Source organism: Mercenaria mercenaria, chromosome 1 (assembly GCF_021730395.1).
Source record: "Mercenaria mercenaria strain notata chromosome 1, MADL_Memer_1, whole genome shotgun sequence".
NCBI classification, from domain to species: Eukaryota; Metazoa; Mollusca; class Bivalvia; order Venerida; family Veneridae; genus Mercenaria; species Mercenaria mercenaria.
Window position 1 is genome coordinate 102,239,321 of NC_069361.1, and position 23,797 is coordinate 102,263,117.

General features: G+C 36.5%; 2 protein-coding genes across 3 annotated transcripts in view; both read left to right on the plus strand.

Moving 5' to 3' along the window:
* The first annotated feature begins 1,795 nt into the window (after positions 1-1,795).
* LOC123528594 (acyl-CoA:lysophosphatidylglycerol acyltransferase 1-like) overlaps positions 1,796-23,797 on the plus strand; it is a 31,441-nt gene continuing 9,439 nt past the window's right edge. The window contains exons 1-4 of one of the 2 annotated variants that reach the window (XM_045308420.2): positions 1,796-1,882; positions 16,349-16,583; positions 17,844-18,058; positions 21,819-21,955. In XM_045308420.2, coding sequence (XP_045164355.2) covers positions 16,364-16,583; positions 17,844-18,058; positions 21,819-21,955 — 572 coding nt within the window. In that variant the 5' untranslated portion in view covers positions 1,796-1,882; positions 16,349-16,363. Of the gene's footprint in view, positions 1,883-4,823; positions 4,888-16,348; positions 16,584-17,843; positions 18,059-21,818; positions 21,956-23,797 lie in introns of those variants that run through there. The other variant, XM_053518959.1, reaches the window with a different exon arrangement.
* LOC123540063 (uncharacterized) lies at positions 2,162-3,674 on the plus strand. Its single transcript, XM_053526484.1, has 4 exons — positions 2,162-2,176; positions 2,431-3,093; positions 3,449-3,620; positions 3,652-3,674. The coding sequence occupies exons 1-4, from the start codon at positions 2,162-2,164 to the stop codon at positions 3,672-3,674; spliced, it is 873 nt and encodes a 290-aa protein (XP_053382459.1).

Sequence of the window (23,797 nt, forward strand, 5' to 3'; positions counted from 1 at the left end):
AAGGTACAAATACAAGCTGTTACTGCTGCTCATTTGTCCTGTTGTAACTGTTCTTCTCTTATGTACACCACAGGTTATGCAGTTGTGAAATATCTATATGACATTTATCAGGGTAATATAAACATGAAAATAAATGTCTTTTAAAAGGTCAAGGTTATGTTTCTTTGCATAAGATCAATCTTTGTAAATCAATAAGATATTTTAAAAGCATAGGATGCAACTTGATTGAGTCTGTGAAAGAGCAAGGTCAATATCCAACAGGAAAAGACACGTTCCAAAAACACAGCCTCCTCAAATCGCAACCCCACAGTGCACAATACCTCAATCTTATCCCCCACCCACTCCCCGCACCATGTGCAACTGAAAGAGGGCATCGAAAAAAGTTATCCCGCCAAGAGAATCCCCAACACACGCACTGATTACAGAAGCCATATTTTGTAAAACACTAAAATGCGTTCGTTAATTTTTGTAAAAAACATGCCAAAAGAACATTAATTGCATGTAATCAGTGCCTTTGCAGAAGATAGAACATGAAACACTCTTAATAGGTCGACGCAGCAGGTCAGGAATTGGATATTACAACAGCTCTGACTGGGTGGGCTTTAAGAGGTACAATCAACAAGGAAAGCGTACCGTCCAACTCTTAAATGTCGCATCTAACCTCTTTTTATTAAATATTTTATACCTTTATTGGACAATTGCAATGACCGAAAATCTTACGAATTTTGTAAACAACATCCCGACTGTTCCAGTATTGAAAAACTAGTTTTCCAAACCTAAACGGGCATGACTAGATACCGGAAAGGGCCCTTTCCGAGGTATTTGATCGGAAAGGGCTTAACATGATCGGAAAGGGCCTGTCATATGTTTATTATGGGAATATATTTAATTATTTCTTCATATTTCATTATGATACAATAAAAGAAAATAAATTATGAAAAAAAGTTATCAATTTGTTATTTTTAGATGAATTATTGACAAAATACGAGTCATGGCATAAACCGCGCTGATCGGAAAGGGCTTAACATGATCGGAAAGGGCTCGTATTTTGTCAATAATTCATCTAAAAATAACAAATTGATAACTTTTTTTTCATAATTTATTTTCTTTTATTGTATCATAATGAAATATGAAGAAATAATTAAATATATTCCAATAATAAACATATAGAAGGCCCTTTCCGATCATGTTAAGCCCTTTCCGATCAGCGCGGTTTATGCCATGACTCGTATTTTGTCAATGGCAGGCCCTTTCCGATCATGTTAAGTCCTTTTTGCGGAAAGGGCCCTTTCCGGTATCTAGTCATAGCGAACCTAAACACTACACAGTCACATATACCCAGTGACTAACCAAATAGTTTTGGGATTTTGTTAAAGTTCTTAGCATACAATGAGTCAATTAATATTGTCGGTTCAAAAGCTCGCATGAGCTTGGTTTGTAGTTTTTAAATAAATCTTATCTTATCTAAACTTATAGTTGGTACCAATTTCAATGTTTTAATTAGTACTGAAATATTTTAGATGCCGTTGTGAAAGGGCAAATGAGAGGTCGGGTTCCAGGCACCAAGTATCTGTGAATTGAATGAATAAAAAAATTATTTCATTCTAAGACTTAATTAAGAGTAGGAAATGTTTTTCTGAATGAATAATTGTTATTGTTTTTTATAAGTTAAGTTGCTAATTAGATCTATACATAGAGCTCCGAATTCGGCTATTCCTATCGGGCCTCAGTCAAACGGCAGCATGTCAGTACTTTTTCGAAGTTCGCAGGGGACCCAGTCTACAGTCTATTTAGCTCTTCACCTAAGAAGATAGAAGGGAGGTTACTCGCACTAACTAATGAATTTTTCTCTGTGCGAAGTGCCCAATTTCTTCTTACAACTGTAAGCTAACAAGCGAATTCCTTAATATTAGAGTTAAAAGGGTCTATTAGTTGTCTGAATAATCAGGCATGTGTTTGATAATCTATTTAAATAGGCTACAGCCACAAACGACACTTGACAGTCATATATCCCTTCGGCATCTCTTTCCGACGTACTTGTCTTTCTGACGGTTGGCATTTAGGGCTTTCTGTAATCTCGCGAGACGATATTTCACGCTTGATTTGACCGCACTGTAAACAAGGGGAGGAGTTTCGTTCATTTTGACAGCCGGATAAAAAAATGGAAATAAGACAGGTAATTCTACTCTAAAAAATATATAACTTACCTTCTTACATGTTCTTTTGTTAATTCCAAAAATTCCAATTAAAAAATCATAAAATTCATCATTATAAAGTATTTTTTCAATAACCAAAACATTCCTCGTCTGCATTGTGACATCATATGCATTGATGACGTCATCAACTTTTGTGTTTCATGTACAGGGTGTTTCCAAAAATTCGATCCATTTTTACCTACCTTCTTATGAGTGGTAGTATTTTTTCTTGTAGTTTCAAAGTACTGTTAAGAGGAAGTACAGAACTACTTACACCCCTCAGGATGTTACAGATGCATATAACATGGTAAAAGAACACCATCTACCTGTGGAACGTGTTGCCAAACAGTTTGGCATACCAATTACAACATTAAAAGATAGAATAAGAGGAAAAACATCAGTAGATGTCCTTAAGTCTGGTACTCCTCCTCTATTCTCACAAGAACAGGAAGCATTTCTGAGTCAGCACCTTATTACAATGGCTGAGATTGGTTTTGGATATACCCGGCAGGAAACAATTAACTTAGCCTCAGATTATGCTGTGCATCTTGGCCTAAGAGAACAAGACAAACCTCTTTCTAAACAGTGGTTTTATAACTTTCTGAACCGATGGCCTAGCATTAAAGTTGTGAAACCTAGATCTTTGGAGATGGCAAGAGCAAGAAGTGCAACCCGCCCGGCTATTGACCAGTACTTCAATGAACTAAACAAAATTCTCACCAAATACAACTTAAAAGATAAACCACATTGCATTTATAATATTGATGAGAAAGGTCTTTCACTTGAACATAAGCCACCAAAAATTGTCACAGGTACTCATTATAAACCACAGGCTGTTACATGTGGAAAGTCGAAAACAGTCACTGTGATTGGTGGAGGAAATGCTGTTGGAAACCAAGTAAATTTTCACATAACGTATTTTTATGTTGCACTATTAATTAAGATATTTTCACTTAAGAATTTGCAAATTTTTAATGCATACTGTTATTTATAGTTAACATACATGAAATACACAATCATATATACATAGATTTTTTAAATTTTGTATTATGTATAATTTTTCCAAACAATTTGTTAGATGCAAAAAATGTAGTTGTTGCAATACTAAATTCTTAATATAACTGACTAATAATAGTTAGGTAATCTATAACTGACTGGTTATAATTAGGTAATCTGTCTATAAATATCATATAAAATGATAAAACAATGTTCATGTTGTTTTATTGATCACCTCCCTTTCATTTTTTATACAGGTGCCGCCCTTTTTCGTATTTCCTGGTGTTAGGATGCTTCCAGGTCTACTTGAAGGCTGTACTTCTGGCACGTCTGGAACAGTATCAGAATCTGGCTGGTCTAACACTGAAGTGTTCACAAAGTATATGACAGAGCATCTAGAGCCACATCTACCCTCTCGGGCTGACGGCAGTAAGGTGCTCGTATTGTATGATGGTCACAGAAGTCATGTTTCCTTGGGGCTGATTGAGTGGGCACAGAAGAATGGTATTGTTTTGTTTGTTGTTCCCCCTCACTGTAGCCATTTACTACAGCCTCTGGACGTAAGTTGTTACGGGCCTTTTGAAATTGCCTGGAATCATGCCTGTCATCAACACCTTCGACAGTCTGGAGGTTGTTTGATTACCAGATTTGATGTGTGCAAGATTGGCTGTAAGGCATACACTTCTTCTCTTTCTGCAAGTAACATCCAGTCCGCCTTCAAACATTGTGGGGTATATCCATTTAACCCAAATGTAGTGCCAGATTCTGCTCTTGCACCTGCTTCAGTTTTTAGACCAGCACCTGATACCACAGAGAACCATGAACAAGAACAGGCCCTGGCTGTTGATGACTGCAATACTGATGCAAGGCTCTTCCTGGAAAAGAGAGGTGGGGAAATTTTGAAACATGTTCCAGTTAAAAAGGTAAGAAATACCTTAAGTAAAGTTGTGAGTGGGAAACCTATTACTGAACAAATTGTCTATGAAAAAATCAAAGAACATGTAAAAAGTAATGCCAAACCAAGTCTGAAAAAAAGCAAACTGCTCCAGGGAAAAGAGTTGTAGCAGCAGATAAAAAGAAAACTAACTTAAAGAAAACACATACCGTCACTGAACCCATTCCGAGTACATCTGGTATTCAGGCAGCCCAGACAGAATACTCTTCCTCTTCTGAATCTGAAGATGACACTGATGTGTGCTGCATTTGTCAAAAATTCCATCCTGAGGAGCTCAAGAATTGCATCAGTCTAACCATAGTCTCTTGGGCATGCTGTGATAAATGCAATGGCTGGGTACACCTTGGATTCTGTTCCCCAGTCAGGGTTATTAGAAGAGGTGACTCCTTCCTGTGTCCAAAGTGCACAGGTACAGAGGAGTAAACTGTAACATTAACATTTGCCATTACATTGTACATAGTGTTCTGTTGTGTTCACATTTATAAAAAAAACTGCTAAAAACCTAAAGAAGTGATAAAACGTTACAAATTTAGTGTTTAGTTACTGTTGGACATGTGTCAAATTTAAACTTTGAAGAAAAAACATGTACTGCCGTATTTTTGGGCAGTGACTGTAGCTTACATCATATCGGCGGAAAGTGATGACGTCATACACATATTACACTAATGTGAGTGCCGCCATATTTGTTTTGATTTGATAAGGATGGAAACCTGTTTTCAGGAAGATATTCAAACAATATAGGTAGGACACTTTGTTGTTTACAGTTTTACAGTTTTTTTTTAATTTATAAGGTTTGTGCTATAAATACCTCCGTTTGTTTGCTTATACCGTCAGAAAGAGATGCCACCGGGATAATTTTTGCATTATTCATAAGGTCAAAGTGTATAATGCAATTTGCACACAGCCGGTAATAAAATTTGTTCAGAGTGCGGAACTGAAGTTAGTTTAGAATAAAAATATTTGTTTTTTGTAATTGCTTTTTAACTTCAAAGTGTAAAGTTTTTTTTTAAATTTGATTTGTCAAAATAAAGTAGTTCTAGAACTGAGGGCTTCAAGTCTGCCCTCCTTCACGATTAAGCGCCTCCCTCCAGTGTGCGAAGCTGTAACAGGCCCTACACTGTAAAACATACAGATACAGATAGAACATGTAGAAGTGCTCAAATAATCAGTATTGGCACACTTCCTGGATTTCTAATCAGTAATAACAGGCAGAGAAATAGGTTCTAGCATAGCTTTTCCCTGGAATCGCAGTTCATGATATAATGCCATTTAATATAATAATGTTATTTATAAAATCTTACAGCACATGAATAGCAATGAAATATAGCAATGTCTTGGGCTAGTCTAAATAATGAGACCTCGGGCAGACCGATTTTACATTTTGATATTTTACGTTGTCTACCTAGAGGTCTCAACCAGAAACAATCAAAACTGTGGTGGAAACTGTGGTCAATTGAAATTACGATTTATCAGTTGTCGCGATTTTTCTTTAGCCCTAACTGCTTACCTGTTGTTTTAAATCATAAATAGTAAATAAAAAACATAAGAACAGGACATATTTATCAAGAATTTCTGTTGTAAATAATTTAAACCTCTAACGTTTCAATCGTCTTCATGTAATGGCGGTCGGAGGCGTGACCAATGAAAACGCTTCGTGTAGTGATGTGTTTACCGGTGATTTGCCATTTTCCAATACGTAGTACACTCGTGTTAAACCTTGGCATTTTGTTAACTGCCATAGTTTGAATTTTTCTCAAGAAATCTCGGTAATATATACATCATTGAAAAGGAAAAATTACAGGCTTTCTATGTATGTATTTCTTTTTTTATCCGTTGCATTATTATAACATAATTCCCGCCCAACGGATTCCATTGGGTGTTACTTACGCAAAGAAGAGGACAGTGCTACCACATTCTTTACCTTTTCTGGTTTGTACTCGGAGGCGGATATCGACAAGTCAAAATAATATAACGATATTCAACTCTCGAGTACAATTATTTGGACTATGTCTTGGGCAAAACCACTGAATTTTATGGCAGTGGCTACGATTACGGTACCGTATTCCTAGCCTCCGGTTCTAGGATTACGGAAGTTCCGTATTCCTAGACAACCCTATGAGGATAGGCTAGGATTACGGAAGCATTTAAGAGACATCAAAAATATGTTAGGACATGCATAAATGATGTTGTAAACTTCTTATTTCACTTTATTAAAATAGCGATTTTTGATGCCTGCCTTATACTGTTATCTATCCGCCATTGTGGGTTAGTATAATCTTAAACGCTACATTAATGGCGGCCCGCGGAAATATTATAGAAAAATGAGGGTAAAAGTTAAGTTTAAAAAATATTCTATACTTTGATTTTTTTTATTTATAACCATATTGTATGTTATTAAAGACCATTTGTGTTGATTTGATGACAAAAATTGCAGGTATATATGAAACATAGATAATTCTATAATATTTCCTCGTGCCACCATTAAGATAATACTAACCCAAACCAGCGGATCGATAGCACGAAATAATAGTGAAATAAGTAATTTTACAACGTCATTTATGCATGTCCTAACATATATTTGATGCCTCTTAAAGGCGTACGCTAGAATTCCCTGTATATGAGATGGGCGAAAATTTTCCCAATAACAGAATTTCTTTAAACTTTGGATATTGAAGGACAATCATCTAAGAAACAAAAAAATGCAATAAAAATCATAGGTTACCGGATTTGAAAAAGAGTTATCTGCCCTTGAAAACGTCATTTTTTGGGGAAATGCCATTTTCAAGGGCAGATAACTCTTTTTCGATACCGGTGACCTATGGTTTTTATTGCATTTTTTTGTTTCTTAGATGACTGTCCTTCAATATCCAAAGTTTGAAGAAATTCTGTTATTGGGAAAATTTTCGCACCAAATTCTAGCATACGTCCTTAAATACTTCCGTAATCCTAGCCTATCCTCTTATGGTTGTCTAGGAATACGGAACTTCCGTAATCCTAGAACCAGAGGCTAGGATTACGGTACCGTAATCGTAGCCACTGCCGAATTTTATACCAAATGATTAGATGATTTCACAATGTCTTCTAAAAGTTTGATAAATCTTAATACATACTGGCTTAGACCAACTGATATGACGTGATTCTAGGAAATATTGAGATAATTTTTTCATATGGGCAATATCCCCACTCGCGTCAAACACTCGAAAGACCAAAATAGTTTAAGCAATTTCCGATGAAATTTTCATTGCCGCCGACGCTAAAATTACATGCTACAGGTTTAAATGCCGATTATTTCACGAATTGGCCATAAATTCAAATAAAACTTACATGTATTGAAAGGGGATTCAATTCCTCACTGATCTGTGTAAAAATGATCAAATAATACCCAAAATTACGAATTTTCTGGTGATTTAAACCTATGCATGTACTGTACACGATTAATGTTTACCGACTGTCTACACGCCAGTATGCGCAAGTGATAAAACCAATAACTTTACATGTCTGTTTACTGTGATTCATCTTCCATTATTTTGGTCCTTCAAAGTTTTCAAGTTTAGATTGCCCGTCACAAATATAAAACAATCTGGACGTCGAATTATTTTGACTAATACTGGCTGGCGACCACCAAATCCGGACGACCACCAAACTGGACAGTCTCGTAAACGCTTTATTTCGGTCTTTAACCTTGCTTATCTGTTTACGATCAAATGGACGCTTGATTTTCAACAACACAGCGAAGTTACAACGGATAAATTTAAGTATTTTACAAGAAATGCTACATTTCATTTCATCTGCACTCACGAAGCATGTTTACATGTTCAGGAAAATCGGAAGTGGCGCGGTGCGCATGGCCCATGCGCAGTATTTCCGTAGGGTCCGGCTATTAAATCTAAAGGCCCCATGCAAATTTGTGGTAATCAGACAAGATGTTTAGTAAATTTCGCACTTAAACCGGGGAAATACAGCTTTGATAATTATGTCTCCCCCAGGAGACATATTGTTTTTGACCTGTCCGTCCGTCCGTCCGTACGTCACACTTCATTTCCGAGCAATAACTGGAGAACCATTTGACCTAGAACCTTCAAACTTCATAGGGTTGTAGGGCTGCTGGAGTAGACGACCCCTATTGTTTTTGGGGTCACTCCGTCAAAGGTCAAGGTCACAGGGGCCCGAACATTGAAAACCATTTCCGATCAATAACTAGAGAACCACTTGACCCAGAATGTTGAAACTTCGTAGGATGATTGGTCATAAAGAGTAGATGACCCCTATTGATTTTGGGGTCACTCCATCAAAGGTCAAGGTCACAGGGGCCTGAACATGGAAAACCATTTCCGATCAATAACTAGAGAACCACTTGACCCAGAATGTTGAAACTTCATAGAATGATTGTACATGCAAAGTAGTTGACCCCTATCGATTTTAGGGTCACTCCATTAAAGGTCAAGGTCACAGGGGCCCGAACATTGAAAACCATTTCCGGTCAGTAACTTGAGAACCACTTGACCCAGAATGTTGAAACTTCATAGGATGATTGTTCATGAAGAGTAGATGACCCCTATTGATTTTGGGGTCACTCTGTCAAAGGTCAAGGCCACAGGGGCCTGAACATGGAAAGCCATTTCCGATCAATAACTAGAGAACCACTTGACCCAGAATGTTGAAACTTCATAGGATGATTGTACATGCAAAGTAGATGACCCCTATCGATTTTGGGGTCACTCCATTAAAGGTCAAGGTCACAGGAGCCTGAACATTGAAAACCATTTCCGGTCAGTAACTTGAGAACCACTTGACCCAGAATGTTGAAACTTCATAGGATGATTGTACATGCAAAGCAGGGCTAGCGCTGGGTTGAAAAAAGTTTGAGCCAAATTTTTACGCTGCGGATCGAAGAGGCTTGCATGCCCATTCGCGTGTCCACGACAGGGTTTTGGTGGGGTTCACAGGGGGCTTTGACCCCAAAGCTTTTGGGCTTTAAGGTATTTCAAATGCTTAGATTGCAGCAGAAATCACCATTATCTGAATGGTCTGTCCTTGTGTAATAATAAGCAAAACAGTGCATCAAGGATAAATTTATTTTTAACCATAATTTATACCATTTCTCAATATATTAACAATATAGGCTCGCACGCCCATTCGTGTGTCCATGACAGGGCTTTGATGGGGTTCACAGGGAGATTTGCCCCCAGAAGCTTTTGGGCTTTAAGGTATTTCAAATGCTTAGATTGCAGCAGAAAACACCATTATCTACAAATGTTAAATCATACTAAATGCTTCATTACTGAATGGTCTGTCCTTGTGTAATAATAAGCAAAACAGTGCATCAAGGATAAAAATACAACGGATTTGTATACAAACGCGATCTCGCTTATAATCCATTTTTTAGCTGAATTTAGAGTCCTAGTTTCACTTTTCAAAGATTTTGCTTTCTTTGCAGGAGGTAAACTACCTGATTCAAAACTACGTTTCTCAGCCATAATGACAAGCAAGAAATTTATTAAAAACATTTTATTATATACTTATTGGCATCAATAATGAATTACTCATTTGAAATAATTTTATTTAATTGAACTTTTTTGAACAAAAAAGGCCTAACTAAAGTAAAGGAACCAGCGTGGGAGCCATCTGGTCTAGTCGCGTAATGGCTGCCAGGTATTTGAACACTAATTTTTCACTTGGCATGGCAACAGAGGTCTAAATTAAAGCTACTTTCTGTTTAAATTTCATTGTGGATGTATTTTTGACATTTTGGTAGGAAAAATGGGAGAGCAGGTTGTATTTGGTGATGTGAAGCTCAATTTTAGTATGAGTAGTACTTCTAGGTCACAGCAGTGTGATTTTGATGTGATTTTACAGTAAGTAAATGCGATCAGAGAAATCTCTCTTAGAAGATACATGACCCCTACTTTTCTCTTCATTTTATATCAGTTTTATAAGAACTAAGGATTTGTTCTCTGAAATGGGTCTAGCTATGTTTGATAGCTCTTTAAAAATGTCAGTTTTATATAGAATATATAGGGAAAACTATTTACCTGTTTGTGAGCTAAAGATCAAACACACTTACCTTTCAACATTTTTTAATCTTGTCTTTTGATGAGATAATAAAAGATGGCCAATTATTCAATCAAGGAACTTCAATCAAGGCATGTGCCACAAACAAACACCTTTGATCCATGTATATTCATTAATCAGTACCAACTGTGAGAGATGCTTTTAATTACCCCAAGGGCACAGGTTTATTGTCACTTGATGGTGTTAATGGACCATGGACTGTGCCTCTTGTTTATTGCATGTTTTGTCACAGTCTGTCTTGGCACTCTTTGGTCCAAAATAACATTATATAAAAATTGACTGGTTTTAATTCTTAAAGTAGGGTTTTTTAGAGTTTGAGCCATTTCTGAATTTTCTTGAGCCAAAATTAGCATTTTAAGCATTTTGCTCAAAATGCCCATTCCAGCGCTAGCCCTGCAAAGTAGATGACCCCTAACCATTTTGGGGTCACTCTGTGAAAGGTCAAGGTCACAGGGACCTGAACATTGAAAACCATTTCCGGTCAGTAACTTGAGCCAGAATGATGAAACTTCATAGGATGATTGGTCACGCAGAGTAGATGACCCCTAACGATTTTAGGGTCACTTTGTTAAAGGTCAAGGCCACAGGGGCCTGAACATGGAAAACAATTTCCAGTCAATAACTTGAGAACCTCTTGACCCAGAATGTTGAAACTTCATAGGATGATTGTTCATGCAGAGTAAATGACCCCTATTGTTTTTGGGGTCACTCACTTAAAGGTCAAGGTCACAGGGGCCTGAACATTGATCAATAACTTGAGAACCACTTGACCCAGAATGTTGAAACTTCATAGGATGATTGAACATGCAGAGTAGATGACCCCTATTGATTTTGGGGTCAGTCTATTAAAGGTCAAGGTCACAGTGGCCTGTTCATGTAAAATCATTTTTTGGAAATAACTTGAGAACCACTTGACCTACAATGTTGAAACTTAATAGGATGATTGGACATGCAGAGTAGATGACCCCTATTTATTTTGAGGTCACTTGATCAAAGGTCAAGGTCACAGAAGCCAGAACAGTGACTTGAGAACCACTAGGCCACGAGTGTTGAAATTTAGCGGGATGATTGGACATGCAAAGTAGATGATCCCTATTGCAGCCAACCATCAGTGTCTCTTTGACTTACGCTCCTGACCCCTATTGACTTCTTGCCTATAGGACTTTGCATTGGGGGAGACATGCGCTTTTTTACAAAAGCATTTTCTAGTTTAGTGCATGATTTTAATACACCCTAAAACACATTTTCATATAAGTGAAATTTTAACAGATTTAGTCGGTAGAGATACGATCAAATTATCGATTCAAGAGAGGTAATTCGAACAATTCTATGACTCAGACACTGTACGACTACTTTCCCTTGGATGAAAATAAAGTTTAATTCAGTGTTGAACGTAAATTGAAAATCAATAAAGTGACAACTCGCTGTCCATAAACATGGTACTGTTTGACCTTAAAACGTGATTTGGTGGCCCTTCGTTCGGGCCTCGCAAAAGTACTTGACCTAATTTTAGAAGTAAACAAATTAGCTCTTTAGTTTGGAGGAGAACCTAGCTTTGTTCATGTGAAATTTCAATCACTAGATGTATCTATTTCCCGAGTTATCGTGAAAAATATTCCAAAAGTGTCCGGATGTAGGACGCTAGCCAGTATGGTTTCTTTGTTAAAATGACAAACAAAAACATGTGGGTTCAAATACAAGAACAGATGAAAAAAATTTATTTTTAATATTATACTATATGCATGAATACAGCTCGGCATTCTTTAGAGAACATAATGTAATCTTGCATAATGCCAAAATGGTCTTTCTGCTCAAGTCTTTATATTTAGAAGTTTATATATCACACAGGGTCCAGGTTACACTTTTACTGTCCTTAAGAGAGTATCTCAGGTTTGATTAAGCTAACCATCAGATAGTCCAACTAATTGTACGCGTGTCGCAATATTGTGATAATTTTTGCACAGGTCAGTATCTCTCCTCCACGTACAACCCACTTACGATTCGAAACAATGCGGAAAGTTTTCCTTCTATGTGTAAACATGTATAACCAGGGACGCAATTCACGTCCCTAACTTTGGCTGCTTCAAATATAAATATTTAAACCCAATTTTTATACGCCCTTTTGAAAAATGGGACGTATTATGGGAACGCCCCTGGGCGGGTGGCGTCCACAGACTTTGTCCGGAGCATATCTTCTACATGCATGAAGGGATTTTGATGAAACTTGGCACAGTTGTTCACCATCATGAGACGGCGTGTCATGCGCAAGAACCAGGTCCCTAGGTCTAAGGTCAAGGTCACACTTAGAGGTTAAAGGTCAAATTCAAGAATGACTTTGTCCAGAGCATATCTTCTACATGCATGGTGGAATTTTGATGAAAGTTGGCACAGTTGTTCACCATTATGAGACGGAGTGTCATGCACAAGAACCAGGTCCCTAGGTCTAAGGTCAAGGTCACACTTAGAGGTCAAAGGATACAAGAATGAAAACTTTGTCCAGAGCATTTCTTCTTCATGCATAGAGGGATTTTGATATAACTTGTCACAAATGTTCACCACAATGAGGCGGAGTGTCATGCGCAAGAACCATGTCCCTAGGTCTAAGGTCAAGGTCACACTTAGAGGTCAAAGGATACAAGAATGAAAACCTTGTCCAGAGCATTCTTTCTTCATGCATAGAGGGATTTTGATATAACTTGTCACAAATGTTCACCACCATGAGGCGGAGTGTCATGCGCAAGAACCAGGTCCCTAGGTCTAAGGTCAAGGTCACACTTAGCGGTCAAAGGATACAAGAATGAAAACCTTGTCCGGAGCTTTTCTTCTTCATGCATAGAGGGATTTTGATATAATTTGTCACAAATGTTCACCACCACGAGATGAAGTGTCACGGCAAGAACCAGGTTCCTAGATCTAAGGTCAAGGTCACACTTAGAGGCCAAAGGTCAGATACATGAATGACTTTGTCCGTAGCATTTCTTCTTCATGCATGAGGGATTTTGATGTAACTTGGCACAACTATACACCATCATGAGAGGAAGTGTCATGCACAGTTCCTTTCTTTAGAATTACTTCCCTTTGTTGTTACTATAAATAGCTTATATTGTAACTTCTTCATTACTAGTCGTAGGGAAAAATCGAGACCACTTTTCTGTAGTACAACATGCATGCTACATCCAATTTTGAGGTGTATTTTGACCAATCTCTACCTGGTAAAGATTTTTGTGTGGACACAATTTTTTTTTGGATTTTTTTTTTTTTTTTTTAAAGATTAACTTCCCTTAGTTGTTACTATAAATAACTTATATTGTAACTTTTTTATAATTGACCATAGGGAAAAACCAAGACCACTTTTCTGTGGTACAACATAGATGTTACTTTCAAATTTTAGGTGTATTTTAAGGTCTCTCTACCTGGTAAGGAATTTTTTTTGTGGACTTAGGAAAACAAAAGACTTACAGTGATGCACCTGTCAATATATTGCCCGCCCGGGGGAGCGGCGGGCATACACGGGACTTTAGACAGAAGACCATTCCCGACAGGCGGGAATTTGATAAACATTTGATGTACCAACCAGGCTCTAGGGTGGGATTTAGACAAAAAAGGTTGTCTGTAGGGTGGGGATTTAGACAACAAAATTTTTGAAATGTCAAATTCCCCTGGGTCAGCCCGCCGCCCCCCTGGGCGGGCAAAATATTGACAGATGCATGATTACTAAACAACCACAAAATTAAAATTCATTTGCAATACAGCAGCTAGAGTAAAGAAATTTGTTGTGACAGGTGTATATTGTGACATTCTGGCACTCTTGTTCACACTAAAAATTGCATGTCTGGAAAGCTCATTCCAAATACAATCATTATATGTCCTAACTATGAAAAAACCTCCATTTTATAGGGAAACACTTTTAAACTCCATGTATGTCAGTGTGTTTTCCGCTTACACGGCACCGTTAAATTTCTACTTCAGTCATGTAAAGCTGTGTGTGCATCGATTATTTATTTTTAAACCCTGTTATACGTTCCGTGCATTTCATTGGTTACACCAAAGAAGTATAAAATACACAGAATGGCAACTGGCTGTAATCTTGCGTGATCTCGTGTCAGAGTGTGAATCGGCATTATCTTAGTAAAAACAAACATCGGCGAGCATGGAGTTACAATTTGTACCTTTAAAACTACATTTAAAATACATGTTAGGTTCTAAAACAACATTAGTTTAATGTGAAATAGTCTTAAGACACAAAGTACACGTTTCTTACCATCAAAAGAAGCGTGGTCATAGGGTGATAATTAATTTACCAATGAATAATTGCTTTCGCATATAAAATGGCGCGTGGAGAACGTGTCACTTCCGGTAAACGAGATCTCATTCAGTTGTCACGTTTTTTTGGCGAGATTTGCTCTGTATGCCTTTCAAGTTGCCGATCTATTTATTTTTATAGCTCTTTGGTTACACGTTTATACATTTCAAATGTTCAGTATGTATACGGAAGGTGTTATGGTAGGTTTAACATGCCATTTTTATACGCCCGTTTGAAAAACTGGACGTATTATGGGAACGCCCCTGGCGGGCGGGCGGGCAGCGTCCACAGACTTTGTCACGAGCATATCTTCTACATGCATGAAGGGATTTTGATGAAACTTGGCACAGTTGTTCACCATCATGAGACGGAGTGTCAAGCGCAAAAACCGGGTCCCTAGGTCTAAGGTCAAGGTCACACTTAGAGGTCAAAGGTCAAATTCAAGAATGACTTTGTCCGGAGCATATCTTCTTCATGCATGGAGGGATTTTGATGAAAGTTGGCACAATTGTTCATAATGAGACGGAGTGTCATGTGCAAGAACCAGGTCCCTAGATCTAAGGTCAAGGTCACACTTAGAGGTCAAAGGATACAAGAAAGAAAACTTTGTCCGGAGCATATCTTCTTCATGCATGGAGGGATTTTGATATAACTTGGCACAAATGTTCACCACCATGAGGCGGAGTGTCATGCGCAAGAACCAGGTCCCTAGGTCTAAGGTCAAGGTCACACTTAGAGGTCAAAGGATACAAGAATGAAAACCTTGTCCAGAGCATTTCTTCTTCATGCATAGAGGGATTTTGATATAACTTTGCACAAATGTTCACCACCACGAGGCGGAGTGTCATGCGCAAGAACCAGGTCCCTAGGTCAAAGGTCAAGGTCACACTTAGAGGCCAAAGGTCAGATACAAGAATGACTTTGTCCGAAGCATTTCTTCATGCATGGAGGGATTTTGATGTAACTTGGCACAATTATACACCATCATTAGAGAAAGTGTTATGCACAGTTCCTTTCTTTAGAATTACTTCCCTTTGTTGATACTATAAATAGCGTATATTGTAACTTCTTCATTACTAGTCGTAGGGAAAAATCGAGACCACTTTTCTGTAGTACAACATGCATGCTACATCCAATTTTGAGGTGTATTTTGACCAATCTCTACCTGGTGAAGACTTTTGTTTGGACTTACATTTTTTTTTTGGATTTTTTTTTTTTTTTTTAAGATTAACTTAGTTGTTACTATAAATAACTTATATTGTAACTTTTTTATAATTGACCATAGAGAAAAACCAAGACCACTTTTCTGTGGTACAACATAGATGTTACTTTCAAATTTTAGGTGTATTTTAAGGTCTCTCTACCTGGTAAGGAATTTTTTTTTGTGGACTTAGGAAAACAAAAGACTTACAATGATTACTAAACAACCACAAAATTAAAATTCATTTGCAATACAGCATATAGAGTAAAGAAATTTGCTGTGACGGGCGTATATTGTGACATTCTGATTATGCTTGTTTAACTTTTGTTTATATTTTGGCGTTTTAAATCATTGTTTATGTTTTCCTAGTGAAAGATAACCACACTAGTGAAAAAATGTGTATGTAAAACTATAAATCATGAAGTTTAAATTGCGTCGATTTCCACCACAGTTTTGATCCTAACTACTTGAGACATAGAGGCAGACATACCGTAAATGTCAGTCTGTGAAATCGGTCTGCCCTGCAGTGGAAAAATTGAGTCTAACCATCAGAGTGATCGATCTTGTTTATTCTTTGAATGATTAGATAAAATGTGTTTTAAAATGCAGTTTTCATACTTTTTTAGATAATTTATGATAAAATGGGGTTTCCTGGTCTCTGGAAAGTCTTGTACTACATTTTGCGTGTAGCACACATGACTGTCAACAACTTCATGGCACTCCCAGCTTACGTTGTCTGGTATCTTTTGTTGACACCATTGCGCCATTTCTACCCACCCCTCTACTGGAAGATAGAGAGAATTCTTTTCAAGGCTCTCCTCAGCTTCGTGGTTATGTGGGCTAACTCAGGTGGATATAAAAGTAAGTTTAGTATATCTGTATGATTTGCTTTGAAGATTTTAATGAAGACAATATTTTTCTCAGTTATTAGTGCATTGCTCAAATTCAGTGTTTACTGGCTGAGAATAGTTTCTGTCTGACAAAACTTTATAAAATAGAGAAAAGTGGAAACTTCACAGGTCGCCCAACACGACAAAAACGAAAATGTTGCAGGCTCGGTTTGACTGAGCCTGTTCATGGACGGTAGTGGAAATGCATGCTACCGTCCACGCCCTCTAGCCCCGGGTTGAGCAGTACTCAACATTTACACGTGCTAAAAGTACAAAAGCAATTTAGAGACATCCGCAGATGTATTCAAACGGCGGTGAACATGGAACCTTCAATGATACACGTGTTGAGGCATGTAATTCCATGAAGAGCGGCGTTTGGTCCCCAGATAAGTCATTTTGATCAGTATTTTCTTCAGAATTAAAAAACCCAACATGATTTATGTCACTCTTTTAAGTAATTTGTTGTTACTGCTTATTTTTGACTACATAATTATGAAATTTCATCTTATGTAGCATTTTCTAATTTTGGAAAATTTTCTAATTTTGAAAAAAGCTAAGCTTGTTGATTCATGAGAGAGTTTCTATGGGAGTGGATGAGTTAGTAAGTAGATAATGGTCCTTGATTTGCTGATTTTATTAAATGTGAAAAAAATGTGTTTTTTGTCTTTCTGTTTTATGTATGTTACCTGTTCCATATTTTCTGGAAATAATGACAAATGTTTTGATTTGCAGACATGTTCAGTTATAGAACCTTACAGATTTTTAGCTTGACTTTTCGAAGATAAAGTGAGCTATTGCACTCTCATCAGCATTGCCGTTTGTTAAACTTTTTGATAAAGTCAAATATCTCTGTTACTATCAAAGCTATTGACTTGAAACTTAAAACAGTTATTTACTATCAAAGTCTACATCAGGAGAAATAATCCACATAACTATGATTTGAACTTTGATAGAGTTATGCCCCTTTTTAACTTAGAATGTTTTTTTTAAAGTTTTATAAAGTTTTTACTGGCAAAGCTCTAATTTAGAGTCAAGCCCTGAGGAAAGTTGAGCATGCTGTCTTACGACCAGCTCTTATTTTGTATAATATCCTGTTTTCTGGATATAATGTAAAATACTATAACATGCAATTTTTCTACATTTATTGTAATAGCACCTTTCAGTTTTATGTATGGTATCATTATGTTTTCTGGAAGTAAGAATAAGCATTTTGATTGCTGTTTATCTACAGTTATAGAATCTGGAGACGATCTGAGTAGTCTACATGAGAAGCATGTCCTTCTGCTGGTGAATCATCAGTCAACAGCAGATATACCATGTGTGATGTCAGCTTTATTGCCAAAATCTCTTGTGATTGGACAGATTATGTGGATAATGGATTATATTTTCAAATTTACTAACTTTGGTTGGGCCTCCAACCTTCATGGAGATTTTTTCATACAGCAGGTTAGTTTATTGTGCATTGTCACTCATACTAGTAAGTGCTTGCTCCAGAAGGCTGTTTTGGCAAAAGTGACCTTTAAGTTCACAATCTATTACCCAAATAAATTTTGCTGATAACTTGAAGATTCAATCTTTCAGAAGTAGCATAAAATATTCCTATCTAGAAACACACAACCACACACTAGGTCCTTTAAGAATCTTTCAGTAATTTGAACCATAAATGTCTACTTAGTTTTGCATTGACTGACATCTGCCTTCTCTTACTCAAAACTAGTACTAAGTAATCTAGAAATGATGGTTTGAGAGCAGGAACTTTATAAATGAAGTGATTGAAGTAGGCAAAATAGATCAGATATAGTTAAGCAAAGCTCCAGATAAGCTTTTGGTGCAATTGGGTATTTACCCACCACTTTTTTTCTGAATTGGGTATTGGAAATCTGAATTGGGTAAAAATAATATTATTACCAAGGCTTTCCAAAAGTAATCAGGTATTTGGTAAAACCAGTTGGGTATTTAACCAATCTTGCACAAACAATTGAGTTTTTTTTGTTGTGGCTAAATTGTACTCGATGAAACACGCTTACTGTTACAGTGTACAAAATGTATATAATTAACCAGGTTTGACTACTTTTCTACATGCCTGTAAGCAAGGTAAACATGTATATTGTAATTTATAGTTCTAATTATGTGTGACTTTACCCAAGGATATTTTTTTTCTCCAATTGTTTCATGTTTTCTGGGATACTTTCGTTCCTTCGTACTTTTTGCACTTTAAATGCAGTCGGAAATCAATTCATCCACAATACCTCAAAGTTCAAATGATGTATTCACCACAAGTGCTCTCCCGTAAGATGTCGGCCAGTATCGGTGGCACTGTATTATCACACACAGATAAACTGTCTTTGTTGAACAAAAAAATATGCTTCTATTTTGTTTGTTTGTGCTGCAACAATGTTTTTCTGCGACCTCTTTAGTACTAGAAGTGGTCATTTTATCGGCTTAATTTTTTGTTTACAAAGCATCCAAATAACACCGATCAGACTGAATGGTCCAGTGCTTTTTCCGATAAATAGCTACCTGTTCTGCAGTAATGTATAACCAGTCTGTTGTCTAGCGTTAAAGTCTCGTACCAATTCTATAATACAGAAAATGCGATATGCAAGCAATTTTTAATGAATAGGGTATTAGGAATTTTAATTGTGTTTCAGTATGCGCGCGGTATGAATTCCATTGGATTTTCTGCAAATTTAATTGCGCAAATAAGCAGCTTATCTGGAGTTAAGATAATAAGGGCCCAGATACAATAACGCTAAAATTTTACTTTAAGACGGTCTTTAGCTCATATGTCACATAGTGACAGGGTGAGCTTTTGTGATCGCCCATCGTCTGTCGTCCGTCGTCCATCCGTTCACAATTTCTTGTGAACACGATAGAGACCACATTTTACATTTGATTTTAACCACACTTACACAACTTAAGTCACAATAATATCTCGGTTCCTTCCGAAAACCGGCTAGATTCCATCATGTGTTAATTTTCTATTGTGGCCCTTTCAGCCATATAGCGGTTTCATTTATGCTTTGATTTGACACAAACTTGCACAGAATGTTTATCTTGATGATCTCTAAGCTAAGTTTGCAACTGGGTCATATGGAGTCAAAAACTAGGTCACAAGGTCAAATCAAAGGAAAAGCTTGTTGACACCCTATAGGCCACATTTATGACTTCATTAAACTAAGTCATAATGTTTATCTTGATGATTCCTATGCCAAGTTCAAAACTGGGTCATATGGGGTCAAAAACTAGGTCACCTGGTCAAATCACAGGAAAAGCTTGTTAAAGATGGATAATCAGATTTTGGCCATGTATCGGATTTGTCTGAAACTTTAGCATCTGATCATTTACACTCATTTATGTTCACTTAACACTTAATACAAATTAGATTTTCACTGGAGGTATTTTTAAAATTTCATTTTCCTATCCTGGTTGCCCAACCAAGATAGAGTTATTTTATCATAAGTATAAATTTGATAAACATACTTTGCCTAAGGAAATGTATAAATATTAGACATATTGTAATATATTTGTAAAATATTTGCATTAAAAATTATGTATTTAGATGGAATTCATTAGAAACGCAAGTTTGAAAAACTATTATTACCTCCCTTTGCCTATCTTGGTTGCGCAACCAAGATAGATTGGAAATAAATGAATTCAGAAGCTACACACAGCTTTAAAACTTGCATTTTGGTTCAGATTGTTCAATAGTTGATATGTCTATCAAATGCAAATGTAAAACTAGACATTGTATCGAAATAAAAAGAAATACCCAGCTTTTTATATACTTTCATATTAAAGGGGAGTAATTACAAAATTTTATAAAAATAATAAAATATACATTTCAAATAGGAATCTAACCTTATGTAATCGGTCTTTTTGTTCCTTAAATAATTCTCTACCAGAATATACAAAAAGTAAAAAATGTCATTAAATGTTGATTAAATGTGATTGACCACCTTTAACACTCTTGAGGCCACATTTATGACCCTAGTATCTTCATGAAACTTGGTATGAATGTTTATCTTGATGATTCCTAGGCCAAGTTCGAAACTGGGTCATGTGTGGTCAAAAACTAGATCACCCGCTCAAATCAAAGGAAAAGCTTGTTAACACTAGAGGCCATATTTATTACCCTACCTTCATGAAACTTGGTAAGAATGTTTATCTTGGTGATTCATAGGCCAAGTTTGAAACTTGGTCATGTGGGGTCAAAAACTAGGTCACCACTCAAATCAAAAGACACTCTTGATGCCATATTTATGACCCTATCTTCATGAAACTTGGTCAGAATGTTTATCTTGATGATTCCTAGGCCAAGTTTGAAACTAGGTCATGTGGGGTCAAAAACTAGGTCACCCGCTCAAATCAAAGTAAAAGCTTGTTATCACTCTAGAGGCCTTGTTTATGACCCTATCTTCAAGAAACTTGATCGGAATGTTTATCTTGATGATTCCAAGGCCGGGTTTCACATGTGAGCGATATAGGGACATAATGACCCTCTTGTTAATACATTAAAACATTTGGTTATATCTACATGTAAGTGCACTGTTTAAAGAAGTTCTGCTCGTTTGATAAACTGGAAGTAATGACATAATGTTATTTATCTTGATAATGTAAAATAAAGCTCAGACCTGGCATATGGACATGGAAATTATTTTATGAATAAATGGTAACCCATGAATGGCAATGTTACAATCATTCTAAAGATAAAATTTGATATTGAAAAAGTTTGAAATTTTATGTAATTCCAACTTGTCTAAAAATCAGCTTGAAATGTGTGGATCTCTTGAATTATGGGCAAATATTTCAAAAACAAAAAATATACCTATTCATTTTATTTCATCATGTTATAGACGATATGTTTATTTACAAGTGTGAGAAGTTTCATTAAAATCTACATTGTAGAAAAAATCTTCTTGCAAAAATGTCATTGAAATTGTGATTTTTCATAGTCTCTCATTATGAAAACTTGCTTGAGGGTCATAATTTTTAAATCATTTTAACAAAAATTCAAGCACACAACCCTATCGTTTTTTATTTGCCGTATTTTCTAAGTATATTCTAAAGTGTTGAAAAATCAGGATGTTATCAAATTCTACATTGTAGAAAAGTTTTTTCCCCAAATGTGCAGAGCTACCTTTGTTATACAGCTTTTAATGTACCTTACTATCATGTTCATTAAACTATTGTTCCCTTTCTACAGGGTAAAGAGTATAGGGATCAGCAATTAGTTAGACTCAGGGAGCATTTATTAAACAACTACCTCAGTCAGGACAAGAGATGGCTTGTATTATTTCCAGAGGGAGGTTTCCTTTACAAGCGTAGAGAGAGGGGACAAAAGTATGATTTCCTTTTGTATTATATTTGATATATAAGATAATTTGCCTGACTATTCAAAGAATAGGGAGGGCTATTGTACTCGTATCAGTGTCAAAAGTTTCATGATATTCTTTTCAGTTTCACTTTATATCTTTTTAACTACTGCTGCTATTTTTACATAAATGTACCTCACATATGGATTGGTCTTAGTACAGGGCAGGCATGTTTTGGTTTAGGGTCAGGAACACAAAAGGTCAAGGTATTTTGGGTCAGATATTGTATTGGTGTTTGTTATTGTTTTATGGCATGCTCTTCAATTTCTTCGTTTCTTCCTAACCACTGCACCTATAACCATTAAATGTCACATAAGGATTTGTCTTAGTATGGGCAGACATCTTTTGGGTTCGAGTCAGGTACCCTAAATGTCAAGGCCATTGTGGTCAGATATTGCGATAGTGTTGGATGAAAATCCATGGTTCTCAGTTTCGCTGTTGCTGCATAACTACTTCCTGTATTATTATTATTATTATTATTATTATTATTATTATTACTGTTATTATTAAACCTCACATGGTGACTGATCAACTCATAATGAGAGGGAAGGCAGCTTTTGGTTTAGGAATGCCAAACATTAAGGTCGCAAGGGACAACTTCCTCATAGTTGTTTTCTTTGTCATTCTTCCCGTTATCACTTTCTTCTCATTCCCTACCCCCTTCATTGCCTTACCTTGCAATCCCCCATCACCCTCTCACCTAACCCTTCTCATAACACCATCCTTTTAACCAGAAAGTGGAAAAGTTCTCATTCACTTTCTAAGAAATTTTTTGCCATTCATCCTCATATTCTTTTCGATATTGTTTTTTAGCATCACCCTTACACACTATCCCTCTTCTACACTGCCACCATTAACCCCCACAACCTATGTTAAAAAAGTAAAATATTTTCTGTGTTTTTAGCTCACCTGAGCCAAAGGCTCAAGGTGAGCTTTTGTGACCACTTGATGTCCATCGTCTGTCTGTCAACAGTTTATTGTCTGTACAATAGTCACAATATTAGTGGTTTCATTTATGATTTGATTTTAACCAAATTTGCACACAACTTGTATCACCATAAGATCTTGGTTCCTTTCTTGAACCAGCCATATTCTGTTAGGCCTAAAAAAAATTGTTTGTTTCCGGTATCCCGACCTACCCTAAATTGTTGGCCCAAACCTAAATGTTTTTATCAAATTTATGACCTTGGAGACATTTTTTTCCAACTTTTTAACAAAGAGTTGCAAAACTGTACTTTTAATGCTTTAAACATGGTATGTGATGTTAGTAATCAACTTTATGATGCTGTAAAGGCATAACCCCCTTATTTGTATTTATTTTTTGACACAAAAATAATTTCCGTAAAGTCCCACTTTATGAAAAAAAAAATCCAAAAAAAAAAAGGTTCACCAACCTACCTACCCTATTTTTTTTGAGCATGTTACCGGAAACAATTATTTTTTTTACGCCTTATGGATTTTAGAGCTCTTGAAAGGGCCAGAAATTTGCTATTTTGGTCTTGTCTGCATGATGGTGGTTTTATTTATGATTGGATTTTAACCAAACTTGCACACAACTTGTATCACCATAAGGTCTTGGTTACTTCCTTAAACCAGCCATATTCCACCATGGGTTCTAGAGTTACGGCCCCTGAAAGGGCCAGGAATTGGCTGTTTTGGTCTTGTCTACACAATAGCAGTTTCATTCATTTATGATTGGATTTTAACCAAACTTGCACACAACTTGTATCACCATATAATCTTGGTTCCTTTCTTGAACCAGCCATATTCCACAATGGCTTCCAGAGTTAGGGCCCCTGAAAGGGCCAGA

What these genes read in the sequence shown, in the direction of transcription:
- LOC123540063 (XM_053526484.1), top strand. An exon ending in GAAATGCTGTTGGAAACCAA is followed by an intron (nt 3,094 to 3,448) that starts GTAAATTTTCAC and finishes TTTTTTATACAG; the next exon opens with GTGCCGCCCTTTTTCGTATT. An exon ending in ACCCTCTCGGGCTGACGGCA is followed by an intron (nt 3,621 to 3,651) that starts GTAAGGTGCTCG and finishes TGATGGTCACAG; the next exon opens with AAGTCATGTTTCCTTGGGGC.